General features: G+C 45.4%; 1 protein-coding gene across 1 annotated transcript in view; it reads right to left on the bottom strand.

The window, feature by feature from the left end:
* Window positions 1–298: 298 nt before the first annotated feature.
* The window catches only part of GPATCH11 (G-patch domain containing 11), a 62,117-nt gene continuing 48,444 nt past the window's right edge, over window positions 299–13,971 (bottom strand). Inside the window, exon 3 of the mRNA XM_069632536.1 lies at window positions 299–1,837. Within this exon, the coding sequence (XP_069488637.1) occupies window positions 1,332–1,837 (506 nt within the window). The 3' untranslated portion in view covers window positions 299–1,331. The remainder of the gene's footprint in view (window positions 1,838–13,971) is intronic.

Consider the following 13,971-nt stretch of genomic DNA (forward strand, 5'->3'; position numbering starts at 1 on the left):
AGAAAAGATCAGTGAGATAGAGAGCACCATAGAATAGGAGGGAGTGGGGGGGGGGGGACAGGACAAGCACAGGCGGACAGGAAGAGAGCGGCAGGCCCTAGTTTACCACAAAAATCAAAACACAGCGAACACAGTAAAGCGTATCAGGTACACAGTGGAGAGGCCACCCAAGTTTGAAAATCCTGCGGGGGGAGAAAAACCCTAGTTTACCACAAAAATCAGAACACAGTGAACACAGTAAAGCGTATGACTGCATGTCATTAACCAACCAGCGAAAGGATGGGAACAGACAGCACTATTCACCTCAATGGGCTCATTTACTAACATTGCACAATACTGATGGCCATTAACTTATTAGTTAATGTGCTGCACTTAAATCTGAATTCTATGGCATTTGCTGCTGTCTAGAGCTATTCCTACTTGATTCTATCCATTTTACAGCACTACAGAGGTTCCCTACAGCAGAGCTACCCACAGTCACCCTCTGTACAGGATATTCAGAGTTCACGGAGTGTGAATAGAACGGTAGTGAGAATCCGATTCACCCTAGGACCCACACAATAGCGGTGTGCGATGCTTTGTGTACATTTTGGACAATTTATGTAACCTAGAGGTCAGATAGTAGCATGCAAGAGGCCCCCATAAGGTTGTGACATGATGGATGGTCTAGCACAGACATATTCAAATTGTGCCACTTCAGTGCAAAGGTTTGTTTGTGCAAGCACACTAAATAAAGTGTACAGGCTAGTGCTCTTGTTTACTACCCTGGTCACATAATTAAAAATTATAAAACCTCCAAGTAACGTGAGAAGTTAATATTCTCAACAGGCAGAGCAGAAATCTACTTCTTGGTACTAAGCAATGGAGAGCACAGGCAGGAAAGGTAAAGCAGAGCAACTGAAGGAGTGTGCAGTCAACCCAGTTCATGCCACAAAGCACAATTTAATTACACTTCTTAATCAAGCCTCTAAATGTGCACTCGTTACTAGCCGCTGGTGAGTGATAACTTGACTCGCTCTTGGGAAGTAAGAAATAGTGAGCACATGGAGCACTAAGGGGCAGAGAGACTTTATGCTTGACTAGTAACCTGCAACTTAAAATGTGTATACCTGTTGCTAAAAATATGTAACATCCAAATTGTTATTTGGCACAGTTTAGAAGAAAACCAGATAATCCATGGGTGTACCTAGAACCACTTATTCCTACAGGAGCGGGCCGGTGTTCAGAAGGTGAAAGCACTTTAGTGGCGCCTGCATGCTTAGCCCTTCCATAAGTGCACCGGGGAAGGCACAGTTATCAGTCCCAATGTGAAGACTACTGGCACATTTGCTTCAGTCATGGTCAGCAGAACAGTCGCCAGGGCAATTGGAAGACAAGTCGTCTTGATCCTCAAAGGCAGTTCCGCACCAAATGCAATAGAGATGCTGCTGCCTCAAATATGCAGTCAGCACCTGTAACTTTTCCAAGGAACTTAATTCCCCAGGTGCGACTTCCTCTTGCTCCTCTCCTTCCTCCACCTCCTCGTCGTCGTCCTCCTCCTCCTCCTCCTCCTCCTCGTCGTCCTCGTCGTCATCGTCCTGTGCAAACTTTGGCCAGAACCATTCTTCGTGGGGCTCTTGGATGCTGCTCTGTTCGTCGAGCTGAAGGCAAGCGGTCTGGCTTTTTCTAAGATCCCCCTCTATCTTGAGCTCTTCGTGCTTGCTCTTGAAGCGCATTCTGAAGTGATCAGCAGCTTGCTCGCACGTGCGCTGCCTCATCTGGATCTTCCTTCTGTAATTTTCCAGCTTCTCTTCTGCTTTGCGCTTCTGTAGCGCATCATGGCCAAGACCACTTCTACCTGGTGGAGTTAAAAATGATAATTAGGCATGAACGAGCAATCGAATATAAAATAATGCAAATCATTATATGGTACTGTATCAAGATAAAAGCCATACTAGAGTATAGTACTGTGAAGAAGCCACATTTCATTTAGAGTACTGTATACATCAATAAGCATTAACAGTATTGAAGAACTAAAGCCAAAATATGAAACTAGTTATGTTGATTTAGATTGTGCACCGCAACCACCCAAAGGCAGTCTACAGGCGCTCACGTGGCTCTGTAAGAGAAGACGATGGGGTGAGTGAGGATAGGATGATGGGATAAGTTCAGAGCCAGGAGGAACTGCTAAGAAACCCTCCACAAACACAATATTAAATATAAATGCATAGACGGTACACATTTACAAGGAAGCACCATTTCTGTAGTTATCGTTCCATGATTGTTGCCAATACGTGTTTTCCCAAGAAATGATGCGGCCTGCAAGGCCGCGAGACAGTACCAGGTGTCTGGCAATGCACGTTTATTGCAGCCAGGCCAAAAGCAGACAGCGCACCAGGAGTTATGACATCCACAACTGCCCCAGTCCAAGACCCCTGAATTCCACGATAGTAGGTAACCACCAACCAATGGTTTCACCTTATTTCAAAATGACACACTTTGTAATACGAGGTATAAATTATAGTCCAAAGCGAGGGTGGAAGCCTTGGGTGCAGAGTGCGATATGGACTGAGTGAAGAATGTGGTGATCTGCATGATCTTAAACCTCCCCCTGTGCCAGTCTTCGAATTTCCCAGGTGCACACCATAACGATAGTAGCTTTTGTTTTACATAACCTTCATTCCTTGGAGATGATGAACCCAGCTGACTCCACGTGATGGAAGGACGGACGGGCTGGGACCAATAGCGGCCTGGTATCCCCTATGGAGCAGGCCGCCCACGTACAGGTCTCAGAAACCAGCCACGCAGGTTTGTACTGTAAATGGGACGTCATTAGTGGCAATGTGCTGCCTTATAACCTTCTGCTTGCACCATTTTTCGGCAGAATGTCCTCTCGAGTTCTTTGCTGGCATAACTATTTTTTGTGTGATTAAAACTTGTTATCCTTGCAGGAATCTCTTGACCATTTTTCCCCTAGCAGGTTGTATTTTTTCTGGTGTGAGCGTTTGTGGGTGTGCCTTCACTATGTGCGTGGGTATGTTCCCTCTACGTTTATTTCCAGAGCGGTAGGGTGTCAGAATTAGATTAGTTCTAGGCATGTTGATGTGAAGTGGGGGTATCCCCAAGTCGTGGATAATGGCGTTGGTTATGTTGGAGGAGCTGGAAAGGGGTGAATTGGTTAGTACATCGGTTCTTTTTTGACAGTGCCTCAGAAGTGTGCATTTTGTTGCCGCTCAAGGATACCTTCCAACTTTCTTGGGTGGTGTGCATCGGCCAGCCCTGCCTCCTATCCAAGCATGGACGCCAACTTCCCCCACGTTTTTTAAGGCCAAGGATTGGCTATACCTGATGTGTTTCTAGATGACTCTGCTGGGATTAGTCAGAGCAGTTGCATTTTGGCCTGTTATATGGTTGGCTGCTAAGTGGGTGCACAGCTGGCATTGCTATAAATTAAAGGAAGCGGTGCGTGACTGGCCAACTATAGTTATGTATGTGGGACACGGTTAGTCTGATACTTCGCTTTAACGAGTTACATGGCTGGGCTATCCTGATTGCATTTCCAAGAATTGAAAAAAATAGAGGGCCTTTTGCCTCGTTTTGTGCGAAAAGTGTTATTTGCTTGTTTTTTAATCTTGGTAACACACAATAATATTGAATTAAGCTGACAAGCATGGCTTTGTGTCTGGGTGTATACGACAGAACATATTAGTATAGCAGCTTGGCCAGAGGGTATTTCACAGCCTGGAGTGCAATCATTGGCTGTTGTAGTGGATACATGGTGTTAGGCAGAAACCTGTGCAGTTCCCTTAGGGACCACTGCAAAAGATTTAGGACAGGTGCTTGGTAGTAAACCCAATTGGTAGCAGTCTGCACAACCCAGATTTACCTGGTAGCTGTGGCTGAGCAGTCAGACTTTTCTCAAGATGAGTTAGGCAGTATGCAGAGTATACACAATAGGTACAGAGACACAGTAGTACAAGCAAACACTGACCAGAGCTTTGGTTTAAAAGTATATAATTATTTTATTAAAGACACACTTGTAAATTACACTAGCACAAAAAGAGGTAAATAAATTCAACACACAGTCACTATTACTAGATGTACATCCCTTATTTGACAAGTCTTAGTTAACACCACTTATTTCCAGACAGAAGTGAGCACTTAACTAAAGATGGCACTCCAATAAGTTGAGAAAAAGGGAGGGAAAAGGCAGAAATTAGGAAAAGCACACAACACAATACTTTTAGAAGAACCCAGCAAGGCAGGAAAGTCAAGTCTACTTGTGAGCCAAAAGTTCAGAGGCCAGGCTCCCTCAGAGAGAGCAGAGAACCAATGCGCCCAAGATCACACAGTTTAAAAGTCTTGAAAAGTCTTGCAGGGAGTTCAGAAAAGAATTAAGTCAGCTCAGAAAAGTTCAGTTAGCCAGCCTAGGGCCAACCCAAGTGGAGACTTTAAGAGTCACACCACACGGACCGTTGCGAGGGAGGCCAGGCGGACACAGTACCTTCAAAGTGGAGAGGATCCTCCAGCGGGGGCAGTTGTTCCTGGCAGCAGGTGCAAGTCACAGCGTCGTCCAGAGGAAGAGATGGTCTCGACGTGGAGGAAAGCTGAAGGTCGTTGCACTGCCAGGGAAGAAACCAGCCGCAGAGTTCTCCGGTTAAAAGGCAAGACCCTTTTATTCGCGGTAGTGGAAAAACCGTGGTATCCCGGTTGCCAGGGTGCTTGGCACAGGCAAGGCGGCCATGAGAGAATCCGGGAAGGCGAAAAGACGGGCAAACTGGTTATCCCCACCAGTCAAAAGAAGACGACTATCAGGCTGGAGATCTCCTCTGTCGTCGGGGAAAAGTGGCGAGACAGTTCAGCAGGGCTCCACCGGTGGTGTCGTCGTTGCAGGTCGGCTCAGCTTCTCCCTCTTCGGATTCTTTAGGTCCTTTGACGACTTCTGAAGTTCCAGTCCCCAAAGCCCTGCTTTTATGCAGCAAACCCCCATTCATTCAGCCTAGCTGTCAAACATGCTAAGTGGCGAGCCGAGCGGCTCACCACTTGGGCCAATCACACAAGAGAGCAACTTGAGTTGCCGAGGCAACTCAATCCAGGGTGCCTAAACCCCCTCCCACAACCCCTGTGGTACCCAGATAGAGTGGCACCACTTTTGGAGGCTTCTGTGGAGAAGCCCGCCAAAAAGTGGAACAAAGGGCCCGACTTGGGTTGGAGTCACAAAAGCGAACACAAACGCCATTTTGGAACCGAGTTTCAGCAAAAATTACCAACCAGTGATTTTATATTAATTTAATAAACCGGCGGTATGTTCGAGGCTATATTAAAAACGGGTAGCCTCGAACAATGGGAAAATCCCATAGGAAAATATTTGCTGTCGAATATAAAAAGTAGTATCCACTGCCACCAGCCAAAACTCAATCAGGGGGGACGGAGACGTGCCCCCTCGAACAACAGACCCCGGGGCAATCGAATTGCCCCGACCAGTATGTCCACAATATGATGGTTTGTACTGGTTTCTGTTCATAATTTGGGACTAGTAAAGCCAATGGTGACTATACATGCCCTGGGAGACAGTAGTCAGTCCCAAGGTATGGAGTCTATGTTTGGGGGTCCTTGACACCCCTGGGTTACTGCACGGAGGGTGCTGTGTAACCCATGTACCAAAAACATATGAAGCCCTATGGGGTAAAAGACCCCATAGCCCATAAAACACATTCAAAGTCAAAGTAACACCTCAAATCATGTCTAAGAGTGGGAGGAAAAGAGTCGCACTCTTAGCGGGAGAGAAAAAAATAAACCCCAAAAATCCAGCAAAGCTGCTGGGGGACTCACTAGGTTTGGGAAATTAGCCTTAACAGAGAATTCTCCCTAACACATGGAAGGCATGTGGACAGAGTGCACTGGAACCTCCAGTGGTGTGTACTTTATCTACATGGCATTCCTTAGCATATTCTAGTGCCACCATTAAGAGCCTACTTCCACAACATATTGTGTGTGCCATTATGATCAACAGCACCTTACCAAATGCCTTCTCCATCAAGTGTGGAACACAATGGTGAGGCACGTGCTTCTCTGCAATGTTATGTTACACTTTGAACCATTGAGCTGAAAAATTAAAATCAGATCAAGGAATTGTTCACTTCTGTACACCAACGATAGACATAAAAAAAAAGGCTTTATATACTGGCGGTGTATCCTTTTTCAATTTGGTACTGGATACGATGGCCTCCAATAGACAAAAACACTACATTCGGTTTGGAAAATAATGTCATGTTAAAGGTTCTTATACCATGCACTGTTGCCACCTGCATGGTTTCTTGGTGCCCTGGTGGATCTGTAAAGCAAGGAAGGAGGCGGGTAAGTTAGTAGGACTGAGCGGAAAAAAAGAGCAAGAGAGCTTTAATGTGCTGTTGGCAGCTTCAGTTCGGTTGACACCATTCCCTGAGCATAGGAGTGTTCCTTCGGTTTGGTAGCCGCCATGTGGTGTTGGGCAAGACTGTTTGTTTCGTTGTTGTGCAGTAGAAGTATGGTGAGTTTGCGAAGGTGTATGCAGAAGGGTGTGTTTTAGTAGTTGCGTGACACCGCTCACTAACACAGATGGGCTAAATGCGAGACATGGCGGACTGGCAGAAATGATCTATGTTCCAAGTAGGTAATACAAGTGGTGGGGCTTTACTGGCGTACATGTGCTTGGTACTGGAGAACTAAAGTCATAACTAAAGCCATAGTACCAAACATGTGCTTTGTTCAGAGTTTAGCTGCTGGGTTTCCCAGCAAGCAAATCAGCCCCTTTCCATTCAACGCGTTTCAGTATTGTACCTTGTGCCATATTGACTTTAATAACTTCTATCACACACATAATGACTCAGAGGCTTATGGGCGCAACACAACAGGAGCAAGGAACCCAGACCAAAAAATAAATGTACACATATCAGGGAGGAGTCTCAGCTCAGCAAGCCTATCTTAAAAGCAGGGTTTCAATTGGTTCCTAATTAATTCAGTGTATCCCTCTGCCCTCAAGTGCAGGGGAATTGAATTCCAGGCTTTCAGAGAGGCAGCAAAAAAAAGGCCCTATTGACCTTTGTAAGCAAACATCTGGGCTCCTTCAACTGGTGAGTATTATTGGATCGGAGGATTCGGGGGCTTGATTTATTCCCAATGAATTCAGAGAGATAGGCAGGACTCATACCCAGACAACATTTGTGGGTGATCACCAACAGAGAAAGACGATCCTGGCCTAAATAGGGAGGCAAAGTAGGTCCTGTCTCGCGTTAGTGACATGACCTTGTCTTTTAAGGCCAGCATATAACTCGAACAGCACTGTTTTGTATGACCCGATGTCTGGCACAATCTCATTTATTAATTCCTCCCGACAGGCTTCAACAGTAATCTATTTGGTCTCGCAATTAGATTTTGAAATAAAAAACAGCTCAATGTAATACAATGAGGCCAAGACTAAACTACTTGGGCGTTCATGGTCATGAACCGATTTAAATGAACTCCCAATATTTTGACAAAACCATAATATGAAACACGTGCTTGATACTGGAGAACTAACGCCATAATATGAAACATATGCTTGGTACTGGAGCACTAAAGCCATAATATGAAACATGTGCTTAGTACTGGAGCACTAAAGCCATAATATGAAACGTGCTTGGGACTGGAGCACTAAAGCCATAATATGAAACATGTGCTTGGTACTGGAGCACTAAAGCCATAATATGAAACATGTGCTTAGTACTGGAGCACTAAAGCCATAATATGAAACGTGCTTGGGACTGGAGCACTAAAGCCATAATATGAAACATGTGCTTGGGACTGGAGCACTAACACCATAATATGAAACATGTGCTTGGTACTGGTGAATTAACGCCATAATATGCAACATGTGCTTGGTACTGGTGAACTAACGCCATAATATGCAACATGTGCTTGGTACTGAACAAGTAAGCCCAAAATAGTGCCGTCGAGTATGGAAGAAAGAACAGTAAACATTTCTGGCCCAAACACTGGAGGATGCACGCTAAGCAATATAGTTACAGCCTCACCTAGAGTACGTAGAAATATACAAGCCATCTGTTAGGCGGAAACCTGTGCAGTTCCCTTGGGGACCACTGCAAAAGATTTAGGACTACAGGTGTTTGGCAGTAAACCCACTTGGTAGCAGTCTGTACCACACAGATTCACTTGGTAGCTGTGGCTGAGCAGTCAGACTTCCCTCAAGAAGAGTTAGGCAGTATGTGGAGTATACAAGATAGGGCAATTTACACAGTAGAACAAGCAAACACGGAACAGCGCTTCGGTGTAAAGATATATAGGTATTTATTAATAACACATCTATGAAAAACACTCTGGTACTAATACAGCAAACAACTTCAATCACAATTACTATAAGTAAATCAATCCCCCTAACAATAGTTCGACAAGTCTAGGTTCAACGGCATCACTTATTTGCAGACAGAGGTGAATGCTTTAACCTAGATGGCACTCTAGTATTCGTTAGGACGGGAGAGAAAAGGCAGGATATGAAATCAACTCGGTACCAACACTTTTACGAACAAATGCAAGGCAAGTAAGGCAGGGTCTACTGTAGATCGCAAAGTTCAGAGGCCAGGCCCACTCGGAGAGAGGCAAGGCGATATGTCCCAAAAAAGTTTCACAGTGGAAATGCACTTCAAGTCTTTGTCGCAAATTGTTATTGAAAGATTGGACCAGTTCAGAACAGAAAGTTAAGAAAGCTTGGAGGCGACCCAATGGAAAGGCAAGGATTAAGACACCTCATGCTACCCGTCACAAGGTAAGCCAGGCGGACACGGTACCTTGTATGTGGAGACACAGCTCCGGTGGGGGCAGTTGTTCCTGGTGGTGGATGCAAGTCGGGGCTTTGCCAAGAGAAGAGATGCTCTCGTCATCGAAGGAAAGTTGAAGATCGTTGCACCACCAGGGAAGAGACCAGCCGCGGAGTGCTCCGTCACAAGGCACTACCTTTTGGTCACGGTACGGGTTAGTGGCTATCCGGTTGCCGGGGTGCTCAGCACGGGCAATTCGACCACTACGCCCTGGACGCGAAGAAAAAGCAAAGGGGACTGGTTGATCCCACCAGTCAGGGGAAGAAGACTCTCTGGCGGGGAGATCTCCTCTGTCGTCGGGAAGTGGTGAGTCGGTTCAGCAGGGCTCCACCGGAGGTGTCGTCGTTGCAGGTCGGCTCAGCTTTACCCTCGTCGGATTCTTAGGTCCTGTGGCGACTTCCGAAGATCCAGTCCCAAAAGCCCTGCTTTTATGCAGAAAACCCCCATTCATTCAGCCTAGCTGTCAATCAAAACACGCTAAGTGGTGAGCGGGGTGCCTAACCACTTGGGCCAATCACACCAGAGTGCGACTTGAGTTGGCAAGGCAACTCAGTCCAGGGTGCCTAAACCCCCTCCCACACCCCCTGTGGTACCCAGACAGAATGGCACCACTTTGGAGGGCCTCTGTGCAGAAGCCCGCCAAAAGTGGAACAAAGGGCTCAACCTTTGGTTTAGGAGTCACAGAGACGAACACGGACGCCATTTTAAAAACCGAGTTCTGGCAGAAAATACCAACCGATAGATTTATTGAAGATAAATAAACCGGTGGTATGTTAGAGATTAACGAGAAAAAGTATTAACCTCCAACAATGGGAAGAATCCCATAGAGTTATATTCGGGGTCGAATATAACAAGTAGTTTCCACTGCCACCAGCCAAAACTCGACGAGGGGGGACGGGACAGTGCCCCCTCGAACAACAGACCCAGGGGTAATCGAATTACCCCTACTAGTACGTCCACAATAGGATGGTTTGTACTAGTTCTGTTAGTAAATTTAGGTCTAGTAAAGCCAATGGTGACATTACATGCCCTGGGAGACAGTAGTCAGTCCCAGGGTATGGAGTCTATGGTGGGGATCCTCTAGGACGCCCCAGTGTTACGGCACGGAGGGTGCGGTGTAACACACATAGTAAAACATATGAGACCCTATGGAGTACAAGACCCCATAGCCCATACAACACATTGACATTTAAAGGAATTAACCACATTCATGTCCAAGAGTGGGAGAAAAGAGTCTCACTCTTTGCAGGATGGAAAAAAAACAAACTCTAGAAATCCAGCAAAGCTGCTAGGGGACTCACTAGGTTGGGAAATTCAGCCTAAACAGAGAATTCTCCCCAACACCATCTTATCACACAAGGACATGTAGGAGGACCTAGGACACCAGACAATGCCATCTGCCGTAAGACGCAACTCTGGAATGGTGAGTTCCTACAGCCATCCCCAGGGCACTATGAAGAAGCAAGCCCCATTCGCTCATCCCGAGTGCATTAGACCAAAATCCTTCCAAGACAACACAAAACTGTATAAAAGTATACTGTAAAGTTCTTGGTTCTCCACAGAGGACTCTGACCTCAGGTGAAGTTCCAGTAACTTCTTAGTGATAATCATTTAAGGTCAAGTACATCTAGGCTCAGGGCTTCCTGCCAGGATCAGTATCGCAAGTGCATGCCCAGAAAGAAGGGCGATGTAACTTACCCAACAGGTTTCATATGTGAAAAAGGAATTCACCTCCCCTGCATGTGAAGGCCCTCCCTGTGCCTAAGGAGGCTCGCTTATGCTCCATCACTCACCGCCACTGCACTTTTAGTCCTTGCTTTGAGATTGTAGTTTAGTTGCGGTGTAGTACTGCTGCATATTGTGCAACTCCGCACATGAAGGGAAAAGGTTTGTAATATATTAAATGCCACTGGCTAATGGGGAGCGCACATTTTGAGATATTTGACTCTTTGCGAGTAAGAAATGGTGTACGATGTCATGTGGAGAACTGAGGGGGGGGGCTAGTGGATTTCTGTAAATAACTTTTATTGATTGATTGATTGAGGTGTAACAGCATTGGATTTTAAGACTGTTTTGCAGCTTGAACTTTTCGCGCCTGAAATGTACCAAATTAAAAAAAATGTAATTTTATCACAGCACATTTATGCTCCAGCGGGCACCTGGTGGGAGAGCGGTGGAGAGACTGCAATCCTGGCATCGGAAAGTTAGAGGTGCAACAGTGAAACTAACAGAAATCAGATTGGTTGGATGGTGGGGATGTCCCCCGCTGAATCCACAAAGGCTGCAGGGGGGTTTCCCTATAGAGCCGAAACTGGGGTCAGGGAACAGGGCTTTGAGGAAATATCGTGGAACCCACTAGTGCAGCTACTAATCAGTACTAACTTCATACCAAGGCCAGCGAGTCAGAGGAAGTTCAAATGCCCCGAAGGGGAATGAACGCTACTCTGAGATAGGGTGGTGCATAATGACAGATTATAGTGGGTTTACAAGACCAAATACTAACCAGAGTAAGTATTGCAGAACAGATTCGGTGGAGCACCACATTGGTAAACAACACTGCTGGTCTTCCCTGTAACATTGTATGGATGTGGACAGGTCACCACTAAGAGGACTTGGATGCTGCAATACAGCAGAGGAAATACAATGATAGGAGGAGTGCAAGAGACAGATTAGGTTAATACAACACAATAATATTTTACAAAGGATGTGCTCTGCGTATGTATAGAAAGGAAGCGGCAAGTAAATTTATGGCTGGCTAGTAGCTTGCAAATTGACATTTTCACCCGTTCACAATGTTTGACTACTAATGGAATGTTTTAATGTGGGCCTAAAAGATAAGACTAAATGCTTGTACTGTGTACAAACATTGTACACATGATGCAGAGCTGTAGAAACGTGAAAGAAATTTGGAGAAGTGTTGTTGAGCTCGTGTCTGGTGCTGTGAGTGGACTTCAAGTTAGACATCAAGATGGCCACATCTAGATGAATATACTTATTTCACCATGTATGTAACCTCTAAGTTTTTCAAGCACCCAGTTACCTCAGGGTTTGGTGCATGATATAAACAAATACAAATATATCAACTCACTTCGTGTAGTTGGGGGAAGTTGGGGGAAATTGGGGGCTTGGAGTAGTAACATGTCAAACGGAAGGGTAGCAAGTATGGCAAAGTATCTGACGATTTAGTGTAGACACTTGGCCCTCTGACCCTGGGAAGCTAGCAACCCTAGAACAAAAATGACTTGGTACGTTTGAGATGTTGCATCATGTGTCTAGGCGAATCGTTCTTGGTCAGTGGAATCCTGCACCTGAATAGGCTTTGGAGCCATGCAAGTATGGACTACGTGCCTGGCATAACATCTTCTACGGGTTATTAGCAATCAATTGGCCAGTTACCACCCATGCCTGGCCCCAGTACCTTTCCTGCATATGACAGGTTAAGTGGCAGAGAAAAATGCATTTCACGTTGAAAAAGGATGAATCACAAGCAGGACTGCCTCTGAACCATCTCCCACCTCCGCCAGCTACCTTAATGTGCAAAGGCAGTGGAGCCACTCCTTCCGCAGCTGGAGGAAAAACTGGCACCTTTCTACAATGACTTCTCAGAAACTTGCTTGATAAAATTAGTTGCCTGTAATGGACTGAGCTCAAAAGAGGGCAAGTAGAGATGTACCAAGCATCGTTTCAATGCGTTAAGATATACTACCCATTTTCAAGCATGTCCAAATTCTCTGCACGCGATTTTGCAATTTGCAGTACATTCCCAGGAGTGTCTGTCTAGAACTAAAGTGGCAGGACACCCATTTAGTGTCTTCTTGCCTGTAACAATAGTTTAGTTTTGCACTTACCTCTGGATCTCTCTTGCTTAAAAAGACTTTGTGCTTAAGTGCACCTCACACCAGGCTTACCTCCTCTCCCAAGCCTATTCTACCATTGAGAGCTTTTCGAACAGCGTGGGTGTGAAAACCGGTTTCAACTTTAAGTTGGTGTGTTAGAATCCATCCCCACAGTAGGATCTGAACAAAAAAACCCTTACTAGAACAAGGCAGGAGGAGGACAGGTGACCCTTGTGATAGGTCAGAAGAAGGATACAGACCAGATTTTGGCACGTTTAACAAGTGATTTATTTAAAGTATAAGAAAATAGCCTTTCTATGCGTATTGTCTGGTTTTCCAACTAGGGTACTCGTCGTCAGTAGTGAAGTCCAAAAAGTAAACTGTCTGTCCTCTGTCTCAAAGCAAATCTAAACTGTCGCTACCACTAAGAGAAAATAGTACAGGAGATGGACTTCCTTCTTCTGGCTATGCTTTTCCAGCCCTAGTAGATGATTTTTAAATAGTTCTTGGCCATTTCTTGAATTAACTTGTTCAGTTCCTCTCTGGCGTCCCTTTCCCTTGTGTAGAAAAACGTTGTCTCCACGCTGTGGTTGCGTTTTAATCCTTTCGTACTTTGATTTCTTAAGCGTCTCTTTGACGTTCCCTTTCTCCAATATTTTAGGGGAGCTGAAATTCCCCTTTACTTGGTTCTAAGTATTCCTTTGGTTCCTTCCTCTTAAAGAACTGGTTTCATATACAATTTCTCGGATAAACGATTGTGATTTCATTTCATTTCCACGTGTCACTGCGCTGCGGAGCGTGTGTAGAATATTCAGATTGGAATTAGCACTTGTCAGCTGTTTTTAGCTTGTTTAGACAGACAATTGATTAGGATCTGCACTTAGGAATACTCTGCATTCAGCATACTTGCATTTGCAATACAAAGTTCACTGATAAATTAATATGCTGCAAGAAAAGCACTTGCTGCAGGTTAACGTTGCTAACCTGTCTTTGAACTCTCATAGGAACTACAGTTCCCAGGTGCCCTAGCTTTCTATATCTCGTATCATCAGACGCTTTAGCGCCGGTGCTTCTGGAGACAAGCCGGTCCTCGCCGTAACTCCGTTTACTCGGCGGCGGGTGAGCTCTCCAAATAACTGTAACAAACCTCTCTCAGCAAACTAAGTAAGTAAAGACGGGCTATATTATTCATGAACCCTTTCCCCTGACGACTTTGCATATTAACCGGTTAGCCCTCATTGAGAAACTGAAAAGAACTATTTTATACAAGCATGCAAACAACGCTGGCATGGAAAAAACATGGG

The sequence above is a fragment of the Ambystoma mexicanum genome, chromosome 6q (assembly GCF_040938575.1).
Source record: "Ambystoma mexicanum isolate Mex_15411 chromosome 6q, UKY_AmexF1_1, whole genome shotgun sequence".
NCBI lineage: Eukaryota > Metazoa > Chordata > Amphibia > Caudata > Ambystomatidae > Ambystoma > Ambystoma mexicanum.